The 23,377-nt window shown below is 39.6% G+C and overlaps 1 protein-coding gene across 1 annotated transcript in view; it reads right to left on the bottom strand.

Moving 5' to 3' along the window:
- Positions 1–23,377, bottom strand: part of FMN2 (formin 2) — a 296,800-nt gene that overhangs the window by 106,980 nt on the left and 166,443 nt on the right. The window contains exons 8-9 of the mRNA XM_047762652.1: positions 22,941–23,028; positions 12,032–12,093 (exon numbers count right to left, since the gene is read on the bottom strand). Of these exons, the coding sequence (XP_047618608.1) occupies positions 12,032–12,093; positions 22,941–23,028 (150 nt within the window). The remainder of the gene's footprint in view (positions 1–12,031; positions 12,094–22,940; positions 23,029–23,377) is intronic.

Here is a 23,377-nt window from a genome sequence, read left to right as displayed (position 1 = left end):
AGTAACAATATTAAGTTATACTATATAGTAGACATTTTCCTTGGCATTTTGTAACAGATATATTTCTCTAAAATCTAGGTTTATTTCAATTGAACCATGGTAACATTTTCAAAACTATACAATTCAATTGTTCTCATGCCATTAATAATTTAATTCAAGGAAGGAATCAGTTAAAAATGCCCCTCACCTGAATATCACCATTTACTTACGTTTTTATTATGACTCTGAGCAGTTGTATTTTTTAAGTTAACATTTCCTCCAATTTATTTGATTATGTAACACTTTTTTTAAAGTACAACATACAAAAACAACAGTGTTTCACTGAATCCAATTTGAAAAACACAATAGTGGGGAACACGAACTTCCAAAAAATGAATAACTTCTTTTTTCAGCAAAAACCAGACTCTATAACTCACATGAGAGAGAATACTAAACTCATTTAAATGTTAATTTCTGTTCAGAAAAGAAATGACTGAATACAATTATACATATATATAAACAGTACACAATATAGTCTAAGATCAATACAAAATTATCCTATATACACGAAAAAATCAGGGAAATGTGACCACTGTTCAAAAGAAAATAAAATCAGCAGATACCAACACCAAAATGTCTCATGTGCTTAAATTATCAGACAAGGGCTTTAAAAGAGCTGTAATAACTATGCTACATAATGTAAAAGGAAATACATTAAAGTAAATGAAAAGAGAAGGAATCTCAAAAATTATTTTAAAAAAGAACTATTTTTAAAATAACCAAATTATAATTCTAGATGAAAAATTGCAATATAGGAAATAAAGCTTTTTTTAACTGGATGGGTTGAGTAGCAGAATAAAGATGACAGAGGAAATTGTCAGTGAAAGAATCCAATATTATGAACAGACAAAAGAAAACATCTAAAAAATTAAAAAAGAAAATATCAAAAGTATTCAAATAGAGTCTCAGCAACCTGCACTAAAATATTAAACGGTCTAAAATACATGTCACTGAAGTTACAGGAGAAGTGAGAACAGAGCAGAAAAGCATATTTGAAGGTTGAAGGATGGAAAGTTGAAAGAATCAAGAAGTCCATCAAACTCAGTCAGACTGCATGCAAAGAAAATAATGTCTAGACATATCATAATGTTTCAATGAGATAGAGTGGAGGCCAGGGATAAATGGAATATAATTAATATGCAGAAAGAAAATGTTAATGCAGATTTCTATATTCAATGACAATGACATTCAAAAATCAAAGTGAAATAAAGGATAAGATGAATAAATAAAAGGTAAATAAAATCAAGAAAATTCAGTAAGAAAAAAAAATCTGCACCTAAAGAATATTAAAAACACTTCTCAGGTTGAAAGAAAAGAATACTCAAGGGAAACTTGATCTTTAGGGACAAAGGAAAAGCGAGTGATGTCAGCAGGATGGTGGACTCCTCCTTACCTTATGAACACAAGATTCAACAACACATTTTCCAACTTACTCCCACCAAACAGCTGAAACAATCTTGAGAAAGAACAAATTTGGAGGCATCACACCTCCTGATTTCAAAATATATTATGAAGCTACAGTAATTAAAACTCTGTAATACTGGCATATAGACCAATGGAACAGAACACAGTACTCAGAAATAAATCCACCATATAGAATCGACTAATCTTCAACAAGGGTGTCAAGCATTCCCAGTGGGGAAAGGACAGTCTCTTCAACAAGTGCTGCTGGAAAACTGGATATCCACACGCAAAAGAATGAAACTGGACTCAAAACCAACTCAAAACAGACTAGAGACTTAAACGTAATACTTGAAACTGTCAAATTCCTAGATGAAAACTCAGGAAAAAGCTTCATGACATTGGCCTTGGCAATAACTTCAAGTATATGACAGGAACAAAGGGAAAAAAAGACAAATAAGAATATAATATTTGTAAACCATGTATTGGATATGGGGTTAATTTCTAAAATATATAAGGAACTCTAAGAACTCGATAGCAAAAAAAAAAAAAAGATTGGAATAGACATTTTCCAAAAAAGATACAAAATGGCCAACAGGTATATAAAAAGATGTGCATTACTAATCGTCAGGAAACTGTTGATCAAAAACAAATGAGATATGACCTCACACCTGTTAGACTATTACTTAAAAACAAACAAAACCCCTAAACACAAGTGTTAGTGAGGATGTAGAGAAACTGGAAACTTTGTACACCATTGGTTGGGATTCACAGGTGCAGCTGCTATTGAAAACAGTGTGAAGGTTCCTAAAAATGTCAATAATAGAACTACAATAGATGCAAGAATCTCACCTGAGGGCATTTATTCAAAAGAACTGAAACTAGGTTCTCAAAGGAGATGATGCCCTGTGATGTTCATTGCAGCACTATTCACAACAGCCAAGATGGGAAAGGAACCTAAATGTCCAGTGACAGAAGAACAGATGAGGAAAATACAGTAGGTATATGGAATGGAAAATTGTTCAGCCTTAGGAAAGAAGGACCTCTTCCTGCACATTGTGACAACATGGAGGGACACTGAGGCCGAGTGAAATGAGGCTGCCACAGAAAAAGACTGCATAGCTCCAGTTGTGTGAGGTGTCTTCGATAGTCAAACTCATGGAAGAAAATAATAGAATGGTGGCTGCCAGGGGCTGGCGGAGGGGAAACAAAAGTTGCTAATCCACATGTACAAAATTACATGCCCAGAAAATGAATGGATCTACCATATACCACTATGCCTATGGGTAACAATGCACTATTGCACACCCAGAATCTGTTAAGAAGGTACCCCTCATGTTAAATGTTCTTACCACAATAAAAAAAGAAAAAATTAAGAAATGGAGAAAATGTGGATAAATATAAAAGACTATATTTAAGTTCTTTAAATATATAATATTATTTAAAACAAAAATTACAACGATGTTTCAGAGTTGTAAGTGTATGTAGATGCTGCTTATATGATGACTAAAACATTAACCATGCAGGAAGGACAGTAAAAAGCCGTATATGGCATCATTAAGTTTTCTACATTGTATAGCATTAAGTCCATGTAAGCAGAGTGTGAAAGTTTAGGGATGTATATTGTAATTCTTAGAGAAAGAAATAAAAAAATATGCAACACAAAGTGGTACCCTAAAAATCCAATAAAAATAAAATAAGAAACAAAACAAAGCAAAACAAAGGAAAAAAACATATATTTAATCCAACATAAAAAAGGGGAAAATAGAAGAACCAAAAGCTAAAGGACAAAGAATTACAGCCCTAACTCCAATAATAACAATTACATTCAATGTCAACAATCTAGGAGTTCTCTTGTGTCACAGCCAGTTAAAGATCCGGAGTTGTCACTGCAGTGGCTTGGGTCGCTGCTATGGCACAGGTTGATCCCTGGCCCAGGAATTTCCACATGCCATAGGCGCAGCCAAAAAAAGTGTTTAACAATCTAAATGCTCCAAGAAGGAAGAGGTTATCACAGTGGATAAAAAAACAAGACCCAGGGAGTTCTCATCGTGGCTCAGCAGTAACAAACTCAACTAGTATTTATAAGGACATGGGTTTGATCCCTCGCCTTGCTCAGTGGGTTAAGGATCCAGTGTTGCCATGAGCTGTGGTGTAGGTTGCAGATGTAGCTAGGATCCTGCATTGCTGTGGCTGTGGCCCGCAGCTGTAGCTCCAATTCGACCCCTAGCCTGGGAACTCCCATATGCTGCAGGTACAGCCCTAAAAACCAAAGAGAAAAAAAAAAGTAAGACCCAAATATACACTGTCAACAAGATAGAATAAGAAAACCATATAAACTGTAAGTACCAGAAGAATAGGATGGCTACTTTAGTATCAGTACAAATCAACTTCAAGATGAAGAGCATCACCAGAGTAAGGAAAAATATTTCATAATAAAACCATCGTTCAAAAGAGGGACAAAATCCTAAATGTGTATGGGCCTAGCAGAAAGCCTCAAAACACATGAAGTAAAAATGGAGAGAATTAAGAGGAAAATGAAACATTTCCCAATTTTCCTAAATGGTCCTAAAATACTAGCTAAATCTGGCCATTGATAGTTTCCACATCTCATTCTCTCCAGAGCTCACTTTGCTCTGCGCACACACTTTCTTCTCCCCACTGGCTGATGCCTCTTTAGTGCCTTTAAACCTTGGAGACTGCCATTCTCTGCTCAGAACTGACCTTCTCCTTGGGTCCCTCCCCCAGGGGTGCTCCCCGACCCTCCCCCGTCAGTCTGGGGGTTCATGGAGGAAGGGCGGTACCACCCTGCACTTCCTTGGGGCTGCAGGACACAGAGCACCAGACCATGACTCCAGTGCGTATCTGAGCACACGGCTGACATTCAATTAGTGGTCCAGAAATGCTCTTGAATGAAAGAAATACTGAAAGGAAGAAAGTCATTTCTCTTTATTTTTCTTTCTTTATGTTTTGAGGGCTGTCTGAACATGCTTTCAAAAAGGAGATGAAAGAAACCAGTGCAGAGTGAGAAGAGCTCAGTGCCTTGAACACAAGGAGAGGGCACAGAAGTTATCATAGGATTTTTTAGATAAAGAGAAGGTGGTGGTGATAAATGAAGAGCAACTGGTGAATGTGAACCAGATGATCTGCTCTTCATGTGCCCATGAGCTGGGGGGCTCCAGGTAAAGGGGGTGGCGGTGCAGTCGGCGGGCCTGTTTCACTGCATGCAGCTCATTTCAGACAGCACGTTCACTCATCTATCCCTCACATTCAGGAACTTCTACTGCAGTTGGACTGGGTTGCTAGGCTGCCCCCATTGGATGATGAATGAAAGCTGCAGCTACAATCCCAGTCCCCTTGGGATTAGTAACATACGGGCACTCTTTCTGCTATGCCCTGTGTGGTCTGAGTAAGAGAGGAGAATAAGGCCAGGAAGAGTATCTTCATGTCATGCAGAAATGAAACTGTGGCCTATTTTAATCTGGCTATGATCCATCTGTAAAGTGGGCTGGACTCCTGACAAGGCACAGCATGATATACATTCACATAGCAGCTACCTCATGTTTATCTGTCATGGGTAACATACGGCTATTAACTAAAACACATGGAAAAACTTTTGCATTGTGCACTAAAAAAATAAATTACAGCTGGTTCCATAGTTTGGGGTTAACTGCAGTATGTATCATCAACCGAGAAGAGAAAGCTCAAGTATCTGGTCAGCCCACTGGACATTCAAAGGGCTCAAGGTCATCTGGAAAAAGGAAGGACTCCCTCTGTTAGCTCCAAGTGCTCTTGAGGCACCGGCTTCTGAAATTACATCAGTGAGAATTAAACAAACATATCTAGTTTGCCCTAAGTGTCACTAACTGAATTTAAAATATTATTTGAAAATTACACAAAAATCTGATGAACTATTTCTGGGATAAGGATTAAACTTTTTTTCATGTAGTTATCAGTTCTGAAACTTTGAAAAAATATGTCCGAAATTATATTTAAGAAAGAAACATTAGGAGATCCTGTTGTGGCTCAGTGGGTTATGAACCTGACTAGCATCCATGAGGATGCAGGTTCGACCCCTGGCCTTGCTCAGTGGGTTAAAGATCTGGTGTTGCCAAGAGCTGTGGTGTAGGTTGCAGATGCAGCTTGGATCCCACGTTGCTGTGGCTGTGGTATATATAGGCAGGCAGCCAGAGTTCCAATTGACCCCTAGCCTGGGAACTTCCATATGCTGTGGGTGTGGCCCTAAAAAGACCAAAAAAAAAAAAAAAAGAATATACATGCAAAAGAAAGCAACATTAGTTTCTACACTGGTCTTTCAAAAAAGTTCAGCATCTGAAACAGTGATATCCACAATTTTCATCTCTTTCATTGATAAAACCATACCAAGAGCAAAAACAACACAATTCTCAGGTCATTCTTTAATTAAATAATTTGTAATTATTATGATTATTTCATGTTATAAGGAATTTACAGTTTAAGTTGGAAGACAAGACATGCACAATAATAAAAATATAAAGCAAGAAGAGGTACGTGCCCAAAGAAAGGAAGACAGAAAGCACAACTAGATCCCAAGGATGTTCTATCTATAAAGGAAACCAGCAAAACTTGACTGGGATCTGAGGATTAGATAACAGTAATAGATCAATGTCAGCTTCATGATGTTGCTGGTTGTATTACACTGAAGTGTGTCCTATGTTGTAGGAAATACACACTAGTGTTCAGGGAGGATCAGGATCAAGTGTAATGCCGACAATTTATTTATAAATGATAGAGAAAAAGAATAGTTCTTCATGCTACACCTGTATTGCATCTCTGAGACTATTTCAGAGATAAAATACAAACTTTAAAATGATGATTGTAAATAAAGTGGTATCATTCTAAATTTGATGAAATTTTTAAAAAGTATCTCCTATTAATTTATGGTCCCTATAAATACACAGGTATTTATTCTGCTTCATTTGGCAAAATCTTCAGACCCTCAAGGAAAGGTCTAGTTTTAATTTACATGGGACATACAAATTTTAAAATATTCTGTTCTAGTTCTGTGAAGAATGTCTTTGGTAATTCGATAGGGATTGCACTGAATCTGTAGATTGTCTTGGGTGGTACAGTCATTTTGACAACATTGATTCTTTCAATCCAAGAGCATGGTATGTCTTTCCATCTGTTTGTATCATATTTGATTTTTTTCATCAACATTTTACAGTTTTCAGAGTATAGGTCTTTTGTCTCTTTTGGTAGAATTATTCCTAGGTATTTTATTTTTTTGATGTGATTATAAATGGGATGGTTTCTCTGATTTCTCTTTCTGAGCTTTCATTATTAGTATATAGAAATGCAATTGATTTCTGTGTATTAATTTTGTATCCTGAAACTTTGCCAAATTCATTGATGAGTTCTAACAATTTTATGGTGCTGTCTATAGGGTTTTCTAAGTTGTAGCATCATGTCATCTGCAAACAGTGGGAGTTTTCCTTCTTCTTTTACAATTTGGATTATTTTTATTTCTTTTTCTTCTCTGATTGCTGTGAGTAGGACTTCCAAAACTATGCTGAATAATAGCAGTAAAAGCAAATTGCCAAACCAATGTTGAAAAAGAAAAACAAAAATGGAGGAATCAAGTTTCTGGACTTTAGACAATACTACAAAACTACAGTCATCAAAACAATATGGTATTGGCACAAAAACAGAAATATAGGCCAATAGGACAGGATAGAAAATACCTATGGTCAACTAATCTATGACAAAGGAGGACAGAACATACAGTGGAAGAAAGATAGTCTCTTCAATAAATGGTGCTTAGAAAATTGGAAAGCTACATGTAAAAGAATGAAAGTGGAACACTAACACCATATACAGAAATAAACTTTAGGATTAAAGACCTAAATATAAGCCCAGATACTATAGAACTCCTAGAGGAAAACATAGGCAGAACAGTCTTTGATATAAATCACAGTAACATCTTATCTTGTTTGACCCACCTCCTAGAATAATGATAATAAAGACAAAAATAAATGAATGGGACCAAATCAAACTCAAAAGCTTTCACACAGCAAAGAAAGCCATTATAGAAATAGAATGGGAGAAAATCTTTGCCAACAGTGACACACACAAGGGCCTAATCTCCAAAATATATAAACAACTCATGCAAATCAACAACAACAACAACAAAAACCCAATTAAAAAATGGGCAGAAGACCTAAATAGACATTTCTTCAAAAAAGACATATGGATGGCTTAACAGGCATATGAAAAAATGCTCAATATCACTAATTATTAGAGAAATGCATATCAAAACTACAATGAGATACCACCTCACACTGGTCAGAATGGCCATCATTAACAAGTCAATAAATAACAAATGCTAGAGAGGGTGTAGAGAAAAAGGTACCTTCCTCCACTGTTGGTGGGAATGTAAATTAGTACGACCACTATGGATAACAGTACGAAGGTACCTCAGAAAACTAACTACAGAGCTCTCGTATGATCCAGCAATTCCACTTCTGGGCATATATCCAGACAAAACTTTCACTGAAAAATATACATGCACCCCTATGTTCATAGCAGCACTATTCACAATAGCTAAGACAAGGAAACGACCTAAATGTCCATTGACAGATGAATGGATTAAGAAGATGTGGTACATATATACAAGGGAATATTACTCAGTCATAAAAGAGACAAACTAATGCCATTTCAAGCAACATGGATGGAACTAAAGACTCTCACACTAAGTGAAGTAAGCCAGAAACAAAAGACAAACACCATATGTTATCACTTATTTGTGGAATCTAAAATATGGAACAGATGATCCTATCTAAAACAAACAAACAAACAAACCAACCAACCAGAAACAGATCATGGCCAAGGAGAGCAGACTTTGGCTTCCCAAGGGGGGATGGGGAGGGAGTGCGATGGATGGGCATTTTTTTTTTTTTTTGGACTGGATGGGCAATGGGACCCTACTGTACAGCACAGGAAAATGAGTGTGATTGGGTCACTTTGCTGTCTAACAGAACTTGATGAAACACTGTAAATCAACTATACTTTAATAATAAAAAATTTATATGGTACATAGCCTTTGTTACTTTCAATCCTACCAGCCTTGGAGATAGTCATTTGTAGTTTGACAATCTTAGCTATTTTCAATTCTATGCGCACATTTATTTTTATTAAAAAAAAGCCTCATAGTATTGGTCTACAAAATTCTTTTTACGTTCATTTGATGCTGACAAAAAGTTGATGCTGTTGTTATGAATTATTAGAAACCTATTTAGGAATGAGGAAATTGAAGCTGAAGAGGCATCAATACCTCACTGGAGGCACACATCTGTCAGACTGTGGTGCTGCAAAGTGCATGGGGTTCTTCTGACTTTTCACCCCAGTCCTCTCCACCACTCGTGTGTCTCAGCTCCTCTTGGAGGATGCTGTTCAGGTGGCCTGCAAGTCAGGAAATTCCATGCTTCGGAGCACAGTTCTAGAGGAGGGGCTGGGGGTCAAACCCAGCTCATATCTGAGAACCTCTCCGGTCAGTGTCCTCTTTTCTCACCAAAATACTTCCTCCCAAGTCAGAGGTAAGGTACTCGGAGGAATAAGTGAATTAATAACATGTAAGGCACTTAGATCAGTGCTTGGTGGACAGTAAATATTAAATTATTACTATTTCTAAAAGTCAGATACCACGATTTTTAAATGATCATACATAGCTCTTTGAGGAACTTAGACAGGTGGAATGAAGGGACTGACAAGTGCATTTTTCACTAGTCGGGAATATGTATTTCCATTTTCTCTTAATTTAGGGGGAGTTCCTTGCTTTGTTAGAGGCACATTCATCCCCTAACTGGGGAAGCCTACAACCACTACTGTTGTCTATTACTCAGAAAGTCACAGTTTTTGCCTTAGCATTTATTCCTAAAAAACTGAAGCGTCTTCTCTGTCAACAGGTCCCCGGTAGTCTCTCTTCAATGACCCAGAATTATAAAACCATGTAAAAAATTTTTTTAACTCTCATTTACCTTCTTCAAAGTTTTAAACATTAGGCTTATCATCACTTTTTGTATAGAGCAGGTTATAGGAAGTGATGATGGGGCTGCCACACCTACTAGAAAGAGCCATTCATCATTTTGGACATGCAATCCTCTTAAGTTATGCCGAAGAAGCAATAAAAAGAGCGCAAATAGATGTTCAATATAAATCCTTACTCACAATGGGAATCAATCATTGAATTGGAAAAAAGTATTTGAAAACTGTATAATAGAAAGTCCAAAAGAGGTCTTAAAACCAAGCCTATTTGCAGATTCCACTCATTAATTCATATATGTATTCATTTAACATTTACTGAATAGTTCCTGTGCCCAATACTACTTAAATCTAAATGTTACGGACATTTCCATGGATAAAAAAAATATTTCAGCCTTCTTTGGACTTGTATTTTAATGGACATTAATAGAAATCAGCATGACTTCCACTTGTATATAAGGTATATACAATTAACTACTATTCATAATGGATGCTTTAAGTTCCTCTACTGAAGATGGGCATCAAAATAACCTAGCCCATCACTACCTAATTCTAGTATTACTGTGCACCACTCCTACCAAAAAGTGATTGTTTTCCTAACACAATAAAAGTCTGAACCATCAAATTTAACCACATCAATATAAAGAAAACCACAAATGTAACAGTGCCAGATAATACTTGTTCTACTTTCTTTCCTCTTCTTCTTCCTCTTCTTTTTTTTTCAGAGTCACACCCATGGCATATGGAGGTTCCCAGGCTAGCAGTTGAATCAGAGCTGTATCTACCTGCTACACCACAGCCACAGCAATACCAGATCTGAGTCACGTCTGCAACCTACACCCCAGCTCACGGCAATGCTGGATCCTTAACCCACTGAACAAGGCCAGGGATCAAACCTGCGTCCTCATGGATACCAGTTGGGTTTGTTACCACTGAACCACAATGAGAACTCCATGGTGGAGTTCTTTTATGGAGTATGATGGTAAGAAATTCTGGGTAGCTATCTAGTTTGTCCAGAGTCAGAAATCTTTCTGCACATGGATATACCAGCTTAAAATAAAATGTTCATGTGTCTTCCTATAATACACACACCACATATTTTATGTATATACATAAACACATATATAAGTTCATGGAATAAATGCACTAGATTGTTAGTTATATGTACACCAACATCTACATCACTATGACCTGTTGAAGAAATTACTCTCCCTGCTATTTCCTCGTTTCTTCCATATGGCACTTCTGATTGAGAGAGGGTTGGCATGGAAGTCTCAAGGGAAATAAAAACTCTCTGCACTTCCAAATGCTTCAGTTTTTTTCAGTTTCCCAGCATGTAGTAACCATTACATAATAAAGCATTCATGCCATCCTTCTCGGCCCTGGTTAATGAATTACATGCCTGTGCTCAAGTGCAGGTCAAGCACCAATGCTACACTCACCTATGGATTGTGTGTGATGCACCCCAGGAATATACTTGCTCACAAATGTCTCAGCCTCACCAGGAAGCCATACAGACATATATTCCAAAAGTACCAAGTCCAAGAATGGACAAACAATGTCCTTAAGGGAGTGGTCAAGGAAGACAGTCTGGATCCTGTCCACCATGTGTGCTTCCCAGAGCCATGAGTTACCTGATTTGACACAAAAGCCAAGGACCAACTAAGACCAGGTGCCAAAGAGCACAGAGGTTTAAAAACCAGGCAAATCACAGATAAGAACCAAAATGAAATGAAAAAAATAGGGACACACGGAGTCTTTCTCCTAGGTAGAGTCAAAAACACTGAAAAGAGAATCACCTTCTTACTTTGCTGAGTCAATGCCATTTAACGCGCTGCCTTAGCTAAAGCCATTTCTTACAGCACCACCCAGACTGCACTTCCCAAGACCACCATGCTCTGGTCATTCTCCTCTGGTACCTCACTCCTTTTCCTGCCAACTTCTTAAGAAAAAGTGCTACTAAAAGAGAGTCATGATGTCCTGCCACTCAGTGAAGTAAACTCTGACAGCTTAGAGAAACAGAGTCAGAACGAATTGAATCCCAGGCACAGCATAGGACTGTGTGGCCTTGAGCAGGTATTTGGACCCTCCTGCCGAAGTTTCCTCATCTGTAAAATGAGGTGACAAGAGTAGCTACCTATAGTTTTCATGTGAAGATTAAATGAATGAATCACACAATGCTCCTCTCAAATTAACCTCTGCATAAGTATTGATTATATTTCAGAAGAGGGAATCTGAGAGGCCTCACATACATCACGTTTTGAATCATAATTTTGTTTTGGTTATGCCCACAACATGAGGAAATTCCTGGGCCAGGGATAGAACCTGGGCCACAGCAGCAAACTGAGCCACTATAGTGTCAATGCTGAGCCACAAGGAAACTCCTTGAATCACAATTTTAAAAAAATTATACCAAATATTTATTCAGTACATCCCTAGAAAGTATATGTAAGTAAATTCAGCGCACCTGTGTCAAATTTCCTCAGAGGGCATTACAGCAACGAGCCTAGATGCACAATGAATAAATCCTGTGTATGGATTACATACTCACACATAAAATTCTGTTACTCACATTCTCATAGAGAGCTTGAAGAGTCTCCAGGTCAACAACAGAATTGTCCAGGTTCACGACAGCTATGCAAAAAATACAAAAGAAAGAATATAAATTGCCATAAGCCAGATGTGAAAAGATGTTTGACCACCTCACACAGTGGTTGCCATCCATAGAGTGGTGTTCATGGCCCAGCAGGTGGAGGGTGTTGGGGCTCTGCCTTCAGTGCACCTCCCCACCCCACCACAAAGGCCAAGCCTGAGCATTTTGAGGGGGCAGGTGTCAAGTATCCAAGCTTTCACAAGCTCCACAAATACACCATCCCATGAATAGGGCCCAAAGGGCAGAGAGAAACTATGAGTCTGTCTCTTGCATGACTCATCTGAATGAATTTGAAAAATCTGCTTAATGACAGAAAAATAGGCAAATCACTTGCGTTACTGCTACACCTGTCAATTTATCTAAAGACATTTGACAAAAAAAAGTTAAATCTAATCACTAAACTGGTAGACTTAATATGGAAACCACAGATGCATCTCCTGTCATAACTTTTTAAATTGTTTATAATCACAGGCCAAAACTTTGATTATTGTATTTAGATTAGCACAGAAACATCCTTAAAAATCTGTCCTTAATATACAAACTGCCCTGCTTATACAAGGAAAAAGAGGAATGAGTAACCAAAAACTTGAAATATGTTATTAAATCCATTTTTTGGCCTAGGAAACATTTTGAATTTTGAAGTTGGTGTGTTTTCTCACCTAGTTTAGGCATAGGTTAACCAAAAGCATTCTATCATACTATGTACAAATTAGCTAGAAATGAAGTGAATTTACCACTGACCAAATCTGTGCCAAGTAGTCAGTGAAGCTGTTGTGGGATTAAAGATTTCTGAGAGAAAATCAGAGTGAATAATCAAAAATTTGTTAAACTTCTTGGGAGTTCCCACTGCAGCTCAGTGGTAACAAACCCAATTAGTATCCATGAGGATATGGGTTTGATCCCTGGCCCTGCTCGGTAAGAATCTGGTGTTGCTGTGGCTGTGGGGTAGGCTGGCAGCTGCAGCTCCGATTGAGGACTAGCCAGGGAACTTCCATATGCTGCTTTTGTGGCTCAGCAGTTAATGAACCTGACTAGGATCCATGAGGATGAAGGGTTCAATCCTTGGCCTCGCTCAGTGGGTTAAGGATCCGGTGTTGCCATGATCTGTGGTGTAGGTCGAAGATGCAGCTCAGATCCTACCTATGTTGTTGCGGCTGTAGCGTAGGGCAGCAGCTACAGTTCCGATTTGAGCCCTAGCTTGGGAACCTCCATATGCTGTGGGTTCGGACCTAAAACAGCAAAAAAAAAAAAAAAAAAAAAAAAAAAAAAAAGAGAGAGAGAGTACCTTCTTGATAACTGAGGCATTTTATAATGTCTTTTTTTCCTCAAAAGCTTGAAGTGCATGACACATTTTCTAGCTGACTTTGGCAAAATCCTAAGAATTCAAAGACTTAACCTAAATAAAATAATGTTAGCTAATTCAGATTCTTAAAGTTAGTGAGTCATGCTTTCTCTCCCTCTTTTTTTTTTTCTTTTTGGTTCTCTCCCTCTTTTTAAACATAACAGAATATGAAAAGTTTATTGATATGGCTTTCAAATTCCACAGTGCAACTAACCATTAGGAAACCACCATTTGTGGGGTTTGGATGTAGTGTTAAGTATAATATCCACTATTATATGAAAAGGCAATTAAAATACTCTTTTCAGATACATATTATACATTTCAAACAAAACAACGTATAACAGAATGAGTGCTGAAGCAAGACATGAGATTACAGCTATCTCTTTCTAACTCAGATGTAAAGAAATTTTCAAAAATGTAAACAGTTTCAGAGTTCCCTGCATTAAGGATTCAGTGTTGTCACTACTGTGACTTGGGTCACTGCTGTGGTTCCACCCCTGGCCTGAGGAATTTCTGCAGGCCGTGCATGTAGACCAAAAAAAAGTAAACAATTCTGAAGGTCTGGCTCAATTCTGAAATTCCCTTCACAACAAAAATTCATAGGGACTTCGCACTGTTGATAATGATGGAGAGGCTCCTCCTAAATTCTACCATTTTCTCTAAGGAGGCTGCTGTTATTCACAGTGGCTTTAGTAGGGCAAAATCATGCCTTTAAAACTTATCACAGAAATGATAAAGTTCATACAGGCAAGTGAGAATAGTTATTAAAACTAAGCTTTTTTGTACTATTTGATTTCTAAATTATGTGTGATAATTTGACATTTAAAAGCAACTTTTTATTCATTAAAATCATTTTAGAGAAATCCTAATGTATGAAACTCCTTCCATTATGATATTTTGTTGATCCCTCATTCCTCTGGCCAATGAAACATCAAACTAATCATCATATACACAAATATATACATCAAAAGAGAAAACAGAAAACCTTCATTAACTGAACATATGACCAAATGTGACTTAACACACACAAAAACCAATATTTACATCTTGCACATATTAACTACATGTTAAGAAAACTGCACAATTATTCCAAGGGCATTGTGATAAATATCATGCATTTCTTAGATTTTTCATATATTTAAATATTTTGGAAAAGCATTCATGAGATACAAGTTGTTAATCAAACTATCTGTAATACAATGAAAGGAGTTACCATAACATGTCACGTTTTGGTGTGTAAACTCTGATCTTTTCAGTCATAAGTTCACAACTGAGGGTTTTTTAAAATCAATTAATAGTTTATTAAGTGGGATTAGGAAATAAGTTTATATTATGACATTGCTTTTTGTTGTGACTCTAATAGAGAGTCAACACTCATAGATATTTCATATACCTTGAAACTAACAATGAAGTCTGAGGTATTTTACTGAATAAAATGCTACCGGATTCTAGACTCCCTGACAATAAACTGGCATTCGTACTAAGGGAAACAGACTCATGCAGTGATAGTCAGCATGATGGGGCCTCTTGAGCTAGATTTAAGGATATTCTAAACCAGAGGACCTGCAACCCCTAGCACAGACTAGGGTAAATCCTCTCTGAAAGGCACTTTCATCCTGGAGTTTAAATTATTATAAACTCTGGGAGTGGGATTTTTCAGAGGTGGCACACCGGTTTCACTCTTCAAAAAACTGTGATAATGTGCAGGATAGTTTAGAGTTTACTAGGCATATTCACAACTGTATTCCAGCAGCTCAGGCCTTCACTGTAACATACACGCACAACACACACACACACGGTAAACCCAACCTCTGTGCCGTTTGTATGTGACACGGAAACTCTACACATGCAACTGTGGGAAATAACCTATATTCACCACTGAGTCTGAGCATGACATGGATATGGTGATGAGACCAGGATTAGACTTTTGGCACCTACAATCCAGACTTCCACACTAATTACTCTAACAGAGCACTTTAAAAGAGTTACAAAGGAAACTCAACTCTAACCTTTCCTAGAGTTCTAACAGAGAAGAAAGAGAAAATGATTCCTGCAGTTTTTTACAATCTTATATAAGCTTTATTTTTCAGATATCAATGCTACTGTAGGAAAAGCAAAATCTTAGACAAGCAGTGGGTCTCAATGAGAAGAGCAGGACAGTTAGTGAGGAGGGCTGAGGGCAAGTCCGGTCCTATTAACAAGCTGTATGGTGTTGAGAGAGATACACTAAAAAGAATTTAGTCTGTTCTTGCCTAGGATGATCCTTGGATACTGGACACATTATAGGCCACTTCCACATCCAAACCAATGATGTCGATGCTCCTGTGGATTTCTCAGTGGAGCCCTATCCCAATAGAAGTCTGTTTTCTTGTGGAGGCCATGAGTGATTCACTCATGGATACCATGGTTCCAGATGACACACAGGCAGAACAGGGCTTCAGGCACTGAAAGGCACACCCCTGTTTCTGCAGATTTTTAAGGTGGCCATGGTTTAGAAACCTATGCGCAGGGTTTCAAAGTGACCCAAGCAATCACTTCACAATGTAATAGGATAAGCTCTGCATGACCACTGCCATCCACGCTGTGTTTCTGTGAACTAAGCCGGCAGATTTCTAATGAACTCTCGCTGGCTTCACCAAAGACAGATTTAGGTGGACCCCTTTTCTCATAAAGTTCTCATTACCAACTCAACCCAGGCAATATGTAACTGAAGCAAAGGACCATCTGCCAGCGTTAGAAATGCCACGTATTTTTTTGGCGCCAGCTTCAGCATCCTGTTCTGTGACTACTATGCCCAGGGCTTCAGCTGGTGAAAGTCTACCATCAAAGCAGTTAATAAAAATATAAACTGTTATTGGGAGTTCCCATCGTGGCACAGTGGAAACAAATCCGACTAGTAACCATGAGGTTGTGGGTTCGATCCCTGTCCTCGCTCGGTGGGTTAAGGATCCAGCATTGCCATGAGCTGTGGTGTAGGTCACAGACGCAGTGGGTCTCAATGAGAAGAGCTGTGGCTGTGGTGTAGGCTGGCAATTGTAGTTCTGATTTGACCCTTAGCCAGGGAACCTCCATATGCTCCAGGTGCGGCCCTATTGTTTTTTAATCTATTGTTTTTTAATCTCTATTTTATTTATTTATTTTTTATTATAACGTAACTCTTCTAATTTTTTTTTGTCTTTTTGCTATTTATTGGGCCGCTCCCTCGGCATATGGAGGTTCCCAGGCTAGGGGTCGAATCGGAGCTGTAGCTGCCGGCCTACGCCAGAGCCACAGCAACCCTGGATCCAAGCCGCGCCTGCAACCTACACCACAGCTCACGGCAACGCTGGATCATTAACCCACTGAGCAAGGGCAGGGACCGAACCCGCAACCTCATGGTTCCTAGTCGGATTCGTTAACCACTGCGCCGCGACGGGAACTCCTAATCTCTATTTTATTGATTTCCTCTCTGACCATTATGATTTCCTTTCTTCTGATGACTTTACGTTTTGTTTGTTCTTCTTTATCTATTTCATTTAGGCGGTGGGTTAAGTTGTCGATTTGAGATTTTTTTCTTCTTTTTTGAGGAAGGCCTGTATTGCTGTGAATTTCCCTCTGAGCACTGCTTCTGCAGCATCCCATAGATTTTGCGTGGTTGTGTCTTCATTATCATTTGTCTTGAGCTATTTTTTAATTTCCTTCTTGATTTCCTCATTGACCCATGGGGTTTTTAGTAGCATGTTGCTTAGTCTCCGTGTAGTGTTTTTTTTCTCATTTCTCTTCCTGTGGTTGATTTCTAGTTTCATGCCATTGTGGTCAGAGAAGATACTTGAAATAATTTCTATACTCTTGAATCTGTTGAGGTTAGCTTTGTGCCCCAGTACGTGATCAATTCTTGAGAATGTTCCTTGTGCACCTGAGAAGAATGTATATTCTGATTTTTTTGGATGTAATGTCCTGCAAATGTCAATTAAGTCTAACTTTTCTATTGTGTCCTTTAGGCTCTCTCTTGCCTTACTGATTTTCTGTCTGGAGGATCTGTCCCTTGAAGTGAGTGGGGTGTTAAAGTCTCCTGCCGTGATTGTATTCCCATCCATTTATCTTTTTAAATGTCTGTTAGTATTTGTCGTAGGTATCTGGGTGCTCCTACGTTAGGGGCACATATATTGATGATTGTAATATCCTCTTCTTGAATGGATCCTTTAACCATTAAATAGTGTCTTTCTTTGTCATTCTTCATGGCCTTTGTTTTAAAGTCTATTTCGTCTGACATGAGTATTGCAACTCCTGCTTTCCTGCCTTGTCCATTGACATGAAATATCTTTTCCCATCCCCTCACTTTCAATCTGTATGTGTCCTTTGCCCTAAGGTGAGTTTCTTGTAGACAGCAGATTGAAGGTTTTTGCTTTCTTATCTAATTCTGCCACTCTGTGTCTTTTGATTGGAGCATTCAGTCCATTGACATTTAAGGTGATTATTGATAGATATGTACTTATTGCTATTTTAAACCTCGTTTTCCAGTTGATTCTTTGTTTCTCTTTCCTTTTTTTTTTTTTTTGGTTGGATGGTTCCCATTTGTTTTATGCTTAAGTACTTTTCAGTTTTTGTGAATGTAATGTTCGGTTTTGATTTGTGTTGCCCTGTTTTTTAAGTGTGTTAACCCCTTCTTATATCTGCTTGCTTTAGCCTGATAGTCATATAGGCTCCAACACATCATTAAAATAAAAAAAGAATTATATTTTCTTACTTTCCTTCTCCACATTCTGTGATTTTGATGTCTTTTTTTTTTTTTTTAAAAACATCTTCCTGTTTAGATCTGTTGCTGGCCTCTGTAAGTGACTGCTTCCCAATTGTGGTTTCTGCCATTCTAATTCTTCCTACTTTTTTTTTTTTTTTCCATTTAGGGAAGCCCTTTCAGTATTTCTTTTAGCTTTTGTTTGCTGGGGAAATTCTTAATTTCCCCTTCTATTTTGAATGATACTCTTGCTGGATAGAGTATTCTAGGTTGCACATTTTTTCCTTTCAGCACTTTAAATATATCTTGCCACTCCCTTCTGGCCTGTAGTGTTGCTGTAGAGAAATCAGCTGATAGCCTTATGGGGGCTCCCTTATAATTAACGCTTTGCTTTTCTCTTGCTGCCTTTAGAATCCTCTTTAACTTTTGCCATTTTTATTATAATATATCTTGGTATGGGCCTGTTTGGGTTCAACTTGTTTGGGGCCCTCTGTGCTTACTGTGTCTCGATATCTGTATCCTTTAGATTTGCAAAGTTTTCAGCCGTAATTTCTTCAAATATATTTTCAGTCCCCTTTTGTCTTCTCCTTCTGAAAGTCCTATTATGCACAGATGGCCCACTTTATGTTATCCCATAGGTCCCTTATATGGTTTTCATGTTTTTTCATTTGGTTTTTTTTGTCTGCTGTCCTGATTGGGTGATTTCCATTATTCTATCTTCCACATCACTAGTTCATTCCTCTGCATTATTCATTCTGCTCATTATTGCCTTTAGCTCAGTTTGCATCTCTGCAAATGAACGGTCTAGTTTTTCTTGGCTCCTTCTTATATTTCCTAGTGCCTTTCTATAGGAATCTGCATTACTGTTCATATCCTCTCTTAATTCCTTCAGTATTTTCACTAACTATCTCCCTTTTGAACTCAATGACTGTCAGGCTGCAGAGGTCTGTTTCATTGTTGACTGCTTTAGGTGAATTCTCCTGTTCCTTTAACTGGGAATGGTTTCTGAGCTTCCTCATCTTGCTTGTGTTTTTCTTTTTCTGTGAGTTTGGGGAAGCCAAACTGTAGTCTGTGAGGCTACTTCTATGTAAGCGTACTCCTTTGTATTTTTGGAGGGGTTACTAATTATTTTTTGGTGTGGGAGTTTGAATATTTGCTGTCTCTCTCTTTGGTGTGAGCAGGCTGTTATCCCCAGGATGCTCAGTGTGTTTTCAGGGAGAAGGAGGCACTGGGTAGGGCCAGCAGTCAGTTGGGCTCTCTACGGAAGCAAGGACCTGCAGGAAGGTGGCACAGGCTACTCCTAGTTGCAGGGCCCTGGGAAGTGGTAGTGAGCTCTAGGCAGATCTGCAAAACGACCAGAGTGTTTGGCAGTAGCAACAGCAGGGTGCGTGAGTTCCCAGGGGAGTGAGAGCAACAACAGCTCGTGTTGGATGGCAGTGCCCTCCTCTGAGGTGATTGGAACCGTGGGGGGGGGGTGCCTGTTAAGAGACCTCTAGTGGGAATGGCCGTGACAGTCTCTAGAGTCAGTGATAACTGTGGTGGTTTGCCCCCGCCACCTGTAGCCTATGCTTGAAGCAACCCGTCTCACTTAGCCCACATAGGAGGTGCTGCACAGGCTGCTCCTAGTTGCGGGATCCTGGGAAGTGATAGAGATCAGGCACTGCATTGCCGGCAGTGTTTGGCAGTGGCAGCAGCAGGGCGGGTGTGTTCCCAGGGGTGCGAGAGCACCAACAGGTGCTTTTCGGTCACAGTGTCCTCCTCTGTGGTGCCTGTGAAGTGAATGGGGCTGCAAGTGGTGTCTGTTCACGGACCCCTAGTGGTGGCAAGCCACTTCCACCTCTGGAGCTAGAGATAACTGCGGCGGTTTGCCCCTGCCTCCTGTAGACCATGCCGGAAGCACCTTGTCCTGCTTAGCCCCCACAGGAGGTGCTGGACAAGCTGTTCCTAGTTGCAGGTTCCTGAGAAGGGACAGTGACCAAGTGTCTGGCCACCGCCCAGAGCATTTGGCAGTGGCAGCTACAAGGGAGGGTGTGTTCCCAGGGGAGTGAGAGCACAGCTTATGGTGCTTGGTAGCAGTACCCTTTTTTTCTTCTTTGCCAACCCCTGAGGTGACTGGGGTCACAGGTGGAGCTCACTCACAGGCCCCCAGTGGTGCAAGCCACTCTTCCCTCTGGGCTCTGAGATGACCACTCTAGTCTGTCCCTACCATCTGTAGATCATGCAAGAGGCCCCACATTGTACCTAGCCCCTTGAGGCCCTTAGCCCACACAAAGAGGTGCCTGGCCACTGGTAGCCTGCACAAGAAGCGCCCAGTCTCCCCTAAATGAGCAAGAGGCTTCTTGCTGCTTGTAGGCTGCGTCAGAGCCACCCTGCCCTCTGAGTGCCTGTGGGCATGCTCATGCTCTAGTGCAGGGAGTTTTCTACAGTGGTCCACCCCTCCTCTTCCCTCCTCCCCAGCAATGGCCCCTTGCCTCTCCTACCGGTCCAGACCTTCTCCCAGGTTCCCTCTGCTCTGGTATTCCTCTCCCTAGCCCTTGGCATACTGTTCCCCCGCCCCGTGGTGCACTGCTCCTTAGCCCCTCAGGCTGTCCTCACACAGCCAGCCCCAATCCTCTTCCCGGGACTGACCTTCAGAGCCTAAGTCTCAGCTTCCAGCCCCTGCCCAAGCATCTCAGGCTGTGGTGTCCAGGCCGGTGGTACAGATGATCTGTGTGTGTGGCTCTCACTCTGCTTTGCTGTTCTCAGTCCAGCTGCTGCACTTTTTTTTTTTTTTGTCTTTTTGCCATTTCTTGGGCCGCTCCCGCAGCACATGGAGGTTCCCAGGCTAGGGGTCCAATCGGACCCATAGCCGCTGGCCTACGCCAGAGCCACAGCAATGCGGGATCCAAGCCCCATCTGCAACCTACACCACAGCTCACGGCAACGCCGGACACTTAACCCACTGAGCAAGGCCAGGGATGGAACCTGCAACCTCATGGTTCCTAGTCAGATTTGTTAACCACTGTGCCATGACGGGAACTCCAGCTGCTGCACTTTTATCAGCGACTGTGAGGTCCCTCCTACTCCTCTCCTCTTTGCGTTATTTAGGTGCCTTCCCAGAATGTGAGTTTCTTTTCTCCTTCACTGCTCCCTCTCAGGAATGCTAGTCCTGTCCTGATTCCTTTTCTCTCTCTCTCTTTTGTTCTACCCAGTTATGTCAAGAGTTTCTTGCCCTTTTTGGAGGGCAGCATTGCCAGCATTCCTTTGGGGTTCTGTGCCAGTCATTTTTACAAGTACCTGTGTTTTTTTGATATGTTTGTGGGAGAAGGTGAGCCCGACCTCTTACTCCACTGCCATCTTGCTCCCCCCCCACCCAATTTAATGTTTTAAATCCACTCTAAGGCTCTGAACAGCTTAAGGGACATTTTGAGTACAAATTTAAGTCCTCTATTTATCTTCAGTTAATATCTTTCAGCAAAAAATGTGATGGACAACATGGTATAGGGATGCCTTTCAACAGTAAAGTATTAAAATACATGAAAGACATTTTAAAAATGTAAAAAATGACCCCAATTCCAACAGAAAATACTTTATAAGCCTGGTTAAAGACACAAATTAAAACACCATTGTAAAAGAAATAACAAAAGGTCATGATATTGCTATTTCATGGATCTGGATCACCAAAAATAATATAAGTTGGTGAGAATAATTTGAAACTATCTTTGATGGTTATTAGAAAAAAGTACCTATATATGTAGAAAAGTCTGGGGGGTTACACTATGATCATCCCAAAGAACTGAATGAAGAAGGACCAGTTGTCCACCCTAAAAAGTTATACGTAATAAAAGTGCTTTAGTGACTCTTTCCACATCTCACAGTATCTCAGAATAGGAGGATGAAGAGAATACCCCATCACCCATTCAGTGCTTTAAAGACATCTGCGACAAGTGGTCACAGCCTCTCGAACAGTCTTGTGTTTTCATGGCATCTCTAATCATAAGGACATTCTCTCTTTTTTCCCTTTTTTAGGGCCGCACCTGCGGCATATGGAAGTTCCCAGGCTAGGGGTCAAATTGGAGTTATAGCTGCCTGCCTACACCACAGCCATGCAGGATCCAAGCTGTGTCTATGACCTACACCACAACTCACGGCAATGTTAGATCCTTAGCCCACTGAGCAAGGCCAGGGATCAAACCGGCATCCTAATGGATACCAGTCCAGTTCGTAACCCGTTGAGCCAGAACGGGAACTCCCAATAAGGACATTCTTAAAACAACAACAAAACAAACAAGCTTTCCTGGTCTTAGCTGGTCTATTAGAAAATTTTAGGTTTACTTCCTCTTCTTTATGTTAGCTCACCAAACATCTGAGATTCACCCCTCAGCATGTTTTCCTCTCCTGTGGACCATGCGCTCCAGGTACTGTCAGTGGCTGAGGCACAGCCCACATCTGGCTCTCACCAGTCTTCATCATTTTTTGAAAATGGCACAGAGAAGTCTAAACAGGTACAGAGCACAGTAGGACCAGTATTTCTTATGAATTAAAAAATTAAATGTTTACTAATGCAGAGTAAACATGTCACACGAGAATTACATTATTTGCAAGACAAAGAAATAATGCAAGAGCCAAATTAGTCATACCCTTCCAGAAACAATCATGGTAGAAAGTCTGGGTACACTTACAGGAAACATACTAATCTCAATACACACAGAAAGTAAGTGTGAAATAATTTCACCACCAAGCATCACATCTTTCAGCCCTAGTATTCAAAGGCTGTAATTTTTTTTACTTACCATGCTGTATATCTTTCATATCTAAATGGAGGCTAGACATCAATATTCCAACTGCTTGTGATCTTTTGTTGCTTAGTAACTTGACAACCTGCTCAAGAAACGAAAAGGGAGAATGTTATTCGAACTCGGTGATAGGCTTAAGAGCATATTATTTTTTACCCTAAATGAAGAACAAATAACTTAAAATCATTAAAGGATCAGGACTGATGTGAAAGAGCTTTTGGGTTTTGCATCTCACACCTTCAAAGCACAGCATCTTTGCCTGGTCTTCACCAAGATCCTCAGCACCAAGCTATTTATTAGCCTTTCAAGAGCCTGATTTGCTACTATGAAAATATGTAATCATTTAGGAAATTAGTTTGTTCTCTGTAAAATAACAATTACACATCCAATCATTTGCAGCCTGAGATTTAAAAAGTATCCTTTTTTAAGTGCAG

Source organism: Phacochoerus africanus, chromosome 15, assembly GCF_016906955.1.
Source record: "Phacochoerus africanus isolate WHEZ1 chromosome 15, ROS_Pafr_v1, whole genome shotgun sequence".
In the NCBI taxonomy this organism is placed as follows: domain Eukaryota; kingdom Metazoa; phylum Chordata; class Mammalia; order Artiodactyla; family Suidae; genus Phacochoerus; species Phacochoerus africanus.
This window is presented reverse-complemented; position numbering and strand designations above follow the sequence as displayed.